Source organism: Mytilus californianus, unplaced genomic scaffold (assembly GCF_021869535.1).
Source record: "Mytilus californianus isolate M0D057914Y unplaced genomic scaffold, xbMytCali1.0.p SCAF_6, whole genome shotgun sequence".
NCBI classification, from domain to species: Eukaryota; Metazoa; Mollusca; class Bivalvia; order Mytilida; family Mytilidae; genus Mytilus; species Mytilus californianus.
Window position 1 is genome coordinate 87,227,364 of NW_026262712.1, and position 6,000 is coordinate 87,233,363.

Consider the following 6,000-nt stretch of genomic DNA (forward strand, 5'->3'; position numbering starts at 1 on the left):
CACTGAAAGCTGAAAGGTGTAGGAAACATACGGTTCACAAATGAGTTTTCATATGATTATTTTCAATTAAAACGAGATTTGGCTTTGTTAATAGCTCTTTGACCACTTATATTGACCACAAAAAGTTAGCGGCTGCTAATATGCGCTGAAGTTGTAGATCCTAGGCATTACAATTGAATATTGAATCTGACTTATTCCAAAGATGGGAAAATTATGGTATGCATGTTACAAATCGAAAATGAACCTATTAGCACTCTATTTTCTTTTGATATGGATGGTTATATTTTTCATGCTTTGTAGCTTACCGAGCAATGACATTTTCTGTTACACCTTTGCACATTACGTGGTATTTAACGAATAAATCTACGCTATTGTTATAAATAAAACTGCAACTTGATCAAATAACAATAAAAAGGATTTTCAAAAGATGACACATTTTTCTTCCTAGGGTGTTGTTTTTTCTCTATGGAAATTAGATGAAAAGTCACATATACAGAATATAGTGCATTCGAATATATTAAAAAAACAGATAAATTCTAATATATATGTTAACTATTCAATAGGGAACATTTAATTGTGTTTACATGCAAAGCTTTGATAAATTCTAATTCAAATATTTCTCTTAATTGCCTTTGTTTTGTCAAAAGAACAGTAAAAAGACAAATTTGTACTAAATTACCTGATTTTTCAAGTACAAAGACAATCTTGTTTTGATGTTCCATGTTTTCTGATAGAATTGAACATGGCGTATGAATCACATGGCTTCCCATGTAAACACAAGGCAAACGATGTTAGTTCATGACATCGGTCTTGTGCGCTACGCATATTGTCAGAAAATAAGATTTATAAAGCTACCAATTCAAAAATCAAAGCTCAGATTAAAACGTAAAAAAACAAAGTAAAAATTGCAATTGATTGGCCACCAGAGATGTCCCTTTGACAATGTCAATTATCTGAACTTCTTTATGCACATCACTTAATAGTATGTTTCAGAAATCAAATATCAATTAGAGCTGTGTGCATTAAATGTCCAGACAATCGCAATAGTCTCGCGATTAGCATTTTATGTCTGGTTCGCTTTTATTTGAACAAGAACCTTTTCAATACCTTATACAGAATTTCGGATATAATTACTTTTATTACGAATTATTAGTATATAATTGGATGTTTTTAATTTCAGGATCTCCAGACGTATGCCGATGGCGTAATAAACACCCAGAAAACTGGAATTCAAAGGATGTTCTTGATTGGCTATTTTATACTGCAGAGAAGTGCAACTTAGAATTTAGTAAATTACATTCTGAGAATTTCCAGTCAATATCTGGATCAGATTTATGCAAACTGAGCATTGAAGATTTTGAACGAATAGAATCTGTGTATGGTCGAATGTTGTATTCTTTATTCAAAGATCTACGAGATGGTTGTAAGTATGATTTATTAAATAGTTATTATTCACTTTAATCCTTTTCTCGCAATGGTATTAGTCCTTTTCTAGCAAAAGTATTAGTCCTTTTCTGCCAATAGTATAGTGTTTCACTCAAATATTTCCAAGAAAAATATTAGGCCTAATAAGCATTCAAATCCTTAATTAAGAAGCCCATTTTAATAATATCGAGTCAAACTTCCGTAAAAAAAATAATAATAAAAGAATTTTCACACATTGACAGTTACAATTGTATATTTCAGTGTCGTTTTCCAAACCACCAGATGTAACAGAATATATGGACTTAGATGACGTTGACGTTTTTGAGAATGCTAAACGATCTCAGAAGACACTGTATCACATGAATTCCGATCCAGGTTTATACCCCTACAACAATAATAATGTACCAGGTAACACATTCAATTTATTGTGTAGAAAAACAAAAGATACGTTTTATTTTACTTAAAAATTAGTTTGAACAAAGAAAATTTCAGTAATGAAAAAAGAGTTTAAGTCTGTTATTTTTGGGGATGGACATCAGTTTACTAATTTATAGTTTGAAGCAAGAATAAATATTTCTTTATTTGTTGTCCTGTATTGGAAATTTGGAACAGGCTTCTTCTGGGCATTGAACAAAATCGTGTCTTTCTTCCTTTTAAGTACAACCGCTGATATTAGAGTGAAGGACATCATGATTTCATTTCAACAGTTAGTGCTTTGAACTTGCTTTCCGTAATTGCAATCATTCTGAAATTCGATATTGTTTATCATTGTTTTGCTGTAACTTGTGCTTTTGTAATCTATTATACCCTTATTTAAGAGTCAATTGCTTATCCGGAACTGATTTTTATTTTACGCTCTTTTATAATGGAAAGGAGGTATATAGTATATTAACGCACGACAGAAAATCAAACTTAAACCAAAAACATAAAAGAAAGAAGGAAATATCAGATAAATTCAAAATATCAAAATGCACATTTATTAAGTACTCTATATCTTCATTCACAGAAATTCCACGCTACAGAGAGGAAATAAAGGTAGAGAGAAGTCCTGGACCTTATGATTTTCATCCAGGCTTTCGATATGGATGTGGAAACCAGCCTTTACAACCTATGCATGGTAAATTTACACACACATTTTTTTTCCAAAATACATATTACTTCTTACCTTCAGAAGAGATATACTTCATGAACAATAACACTGCTTCGTTCATTTACCATGATACTGTTAATAAGATAATAATTCAATAAAGAGTTAAAATAGTTGCTTTCTAATATGTGCATTTTTGGCTGTTTCTGTCTAGTTATTAATTATCTTTATATTTTTCCTTCAGATTTCCCCCATTTCCCACCACCACATCATCGTATGAACCCATGTTCATCTCCAAATAGTCAGTTCATCCGTAGATTTCCTTCATCCATGTCACAGCCTCCAAACAGATGTTCTATGCACGAGAATGTTCAAGCCCAACCTCCTCCGCCTCCTCCTATACAAAGACGACGACCAGGTAGACCACGTATTAAAAGTCTGCCAACTGACGAAGAAGCCTCCCGAGAAAAGAAAGGTAACTAACTGTCCAAGTTTGACGCGCATTAATACATTTTTTATAATTTTTTCTTTAAACATAACACTAGCAGAATTATCTCTTTAAGGTTACAATTTGCTGTAGGGAACTTTTTTCTTTCTGACTTTCATACCAGATATGAATAAAATTGTGTGTGTTTATTCGTTCATTGTGTTTACTAATATAAAACCGATTTGTTATCGAATGCATGTATTTATTTTTTTTTCTTATTTTTAAAATATTTTTATACTTTATTTTATTTATTTTTTCAGTGAAAAATCAGCATTTGTGGGAATTTATTTATGAGGTGTTAATGAATCCTATGTACAACCCCCAGTATGTGCGATGGGAAAATCAGCGAGAGGGTGTGTTCCGCTTCGTCCAATCAGAAGCTGTTGCACAGTTGTGGGGCAGTCTTAAAAACAACGACAACATGACATATGAAAAATTAAGCAGAGCCATGAGGTAAGGATATGCTAGTAAAAGTAAAAATAGTGTTAAAAAATGATGTAAAAGCATTCATCAAACAAAACCGAACCAAAAATAGCATTTAGAATAAAATATTGACTTCGCTGGGTTATTTTGATTTGGACTCAAGAGTCATCATCTATAACGGTAAAACAGAGAACAACAATTGGTTGGTTATGTATCTTTTACTTAATATATATAATAATAAGGAAAATAAAACAATATCAATTCAATAGCAACAAATTATTTACCTGTTCGTGTTTGGTTATAGAACAGGATCAGGAAAAGCTTAAATTTTAAGTCCTAATCTTTTTCCATGAAGACAACAAATCTAATTGTTTTGAACATGCTATAATAATATTAAAATCTTTAACTTAGTCTTCGTTGCACAAAGTTCATATTATCCTAGTAATTAGCTTTCTACGAACATGATATTCTTCCGTGTTCTATAATCATGATAATACATGTACAAAAAAAGCAGAAACACTTTTAGTCAATGCATATACCAAATTTTTCTTAGATTTCTTAGCAAAGTCAATATTTTTACTTTTTTACTTTTTTGTTATTGAAAGAATACCGAAAAGATTGAGTATTTCGGAGATTTCCAAAACCCTTAAAAAAATATTTCTTGATGAAAACGATGTGCACGCCTACATTGCCCTTAACGTCTGTTTGGCTACAATGATGATTTTTGGGGGGACATTTAATATAGTATATGATTTTGCTTTAATAAAATCACACTGTGATGCTAAAACATTGTTTTAACATTTGGAACTGCGTTATAATAGGGTTATTGCACAAATATTAAAGTATATTTTCTCACTTTAGTGTATCTTTTGCACCATCGGGCTCATGTTATATGATATTCTGTTGGGGGAAATGCTTCTTTTTGTCAGTGCAATATATAAACGACGTGGCCCACAATCCGTTACTCAAATCCTTTCCCTCATTTCCCGCTCTTTGACACATCTTACGGACTATGCGTCATTGCAAGTCGTAAGCAAACACTTTTATGAAAAGGACATTTTCGGGGCAATAACCTCTCGGTTATACAGGCTGCATGGAATCTAAAAATATACAAAACGGATGTAGCCAGTAGAATTAAATTAAAATGTGTATCTATCTAACCTTAAATTTTATAAATAAGATTTGCATTGATCTTGATTGCATCATAATAATCGGAAACAACCAACGCACACCATTCATTGGATGTTTTAACTTCCTGGTTGTATATACTCGCTGAACTTCGATCACATACAATAGATCTTCTGCATAATGGTTTAAGTAAATCATAAATCGGTGTTCAACAGATATAGCATCAGTTTATTTTAATTTTACATCTGTATTTCTAAAGTCATAATCAATATTATGCAAGGGCTAATAACCTTTAAAACTTCCTTATTCTATATTAACATGTACGGTATATATTGATTTTACAAGATTAAGAACAATCGCTTAATCAGCAGTAGTTTTGATATGTTATTATTCCTTCAAAATGGTAACATAAACAGTTGAAGTTGCCTTAACAATACAATAAATCAGATAAACACATGTTTATTATATCCTTTTTCATTACAGACACTATTACAAAAGAGGAATATTAGAGAGAGTAGAAGGCAGACGACTAGTCTACAAATTTTCACGTGTTGCAATGGACCGTGTGAGAGAAAAAAGGCATTCTATTTAGACAAATACAAAAACTGATTTGTCTCAACTATTTATTGTCCTGCAGACTAATACAGAAGCGAATTTAAAAATGCGTCTCGTTTGCATGGACCGTACAAGAAAGGCATCAAATGCTTTTCTCGTTCTGAGAAGTACAGTTGTTTCTTTGTAAGTTTTTCCTCGATACAGAGATGCAGTATTTTTTCTCAGAGAACATATTTTGGTTAACAACGAGTTTATTGACTGCAAGTCGTTCGCCATGATGACCACAAATCAGATTTATTCGCTGTATATATGCCAGTACATTACAATATAATGTCATCAAAGGATACATAAAATGTTCATCCGAATGTGTACTACATGTTGATAAACTGTGCCTTAACACTTTATAATTCTAAATTAAAAATTTTCTACAGATGTGAAAAAAAAAGAAATGATTGAAAGTGCTTTATATAATCTGTGATCTGCAAAACATGTATTCGTCAAAGAGCATCTGCTTTGTTTATTGCAAAATGTTCGGGAATGACAATATATATTTTCAAATTTTACTGATGTAAATAATGATAACTTATTTAATAAAAATGACTTCATAGTTATGTCTTTACTTTTCATACAAATATTCAATACACGACATCATTTTCTTTACACATTTATTTAATCATGTTTAAGGGCAGTCCATCTATAATTCCGATTGTTCAAAAAGTATTCTTAACTTAAGTATTGAGAATTTGTCTCTCCGTATTGTTCTATTGACACTCAAATGTTCGGCTCTGGGCGTTCCTAATGAAGGTAAATTCAGAAAAGCGTTTGGATGCTGATGAGTCTTAGCCTTTTCCTACTGATTTTTTATCAGTTTTTTTTTCTAATATTGTATGTTCTA

The 6,000-nt window shown here is 31.4% G+C and overlaps 1 protein-coding gene across 4 annotated transcripts in view; it reads left to right on the forward strand.

The window, feature by feature from the left end:
• Positions 1–5,712, forward strand: part of LOC127705944 (ETS-related transcription factor Elf-3-like) — a 50,432-nt gene extending 44,720 nt beyond the window's left edge. For all 4 annotated transcript variants that reach the window (XM_052210321.1, XM_052210320.1, XM_052210319.1 and 1 more), the window contains 6 exons: positions 1,181–1,423; positions 1,687–1,833; positions 2,432–2,542; positions 2,757–2,987; positions 3,260–3,452; positions 5,034–5,712. In XM_052210321.1, the coding sequence (XP_052066281.1) occupies positions 1,181–1,423; positions 1,687–1,833; positions 2,432–2,542; positions 2,757–2,987; positions 3,260–3,452; positions 5,034–5,142 (1,034 nt within the window). In that variant the 3' untranslated portion in view covers positions 5,143–5,712. The remainder of the gene's footprint in view (positions 1–1,180; positions 1,424–1,686; positions 1,834–2,431; positions 2,543–2,756; positions 2,988–3,259; positions 3,453–5,033) is intronic.
• The last annotated feature ends 288 nt before the right edge of the window (positions 5,713–6,000 follow it).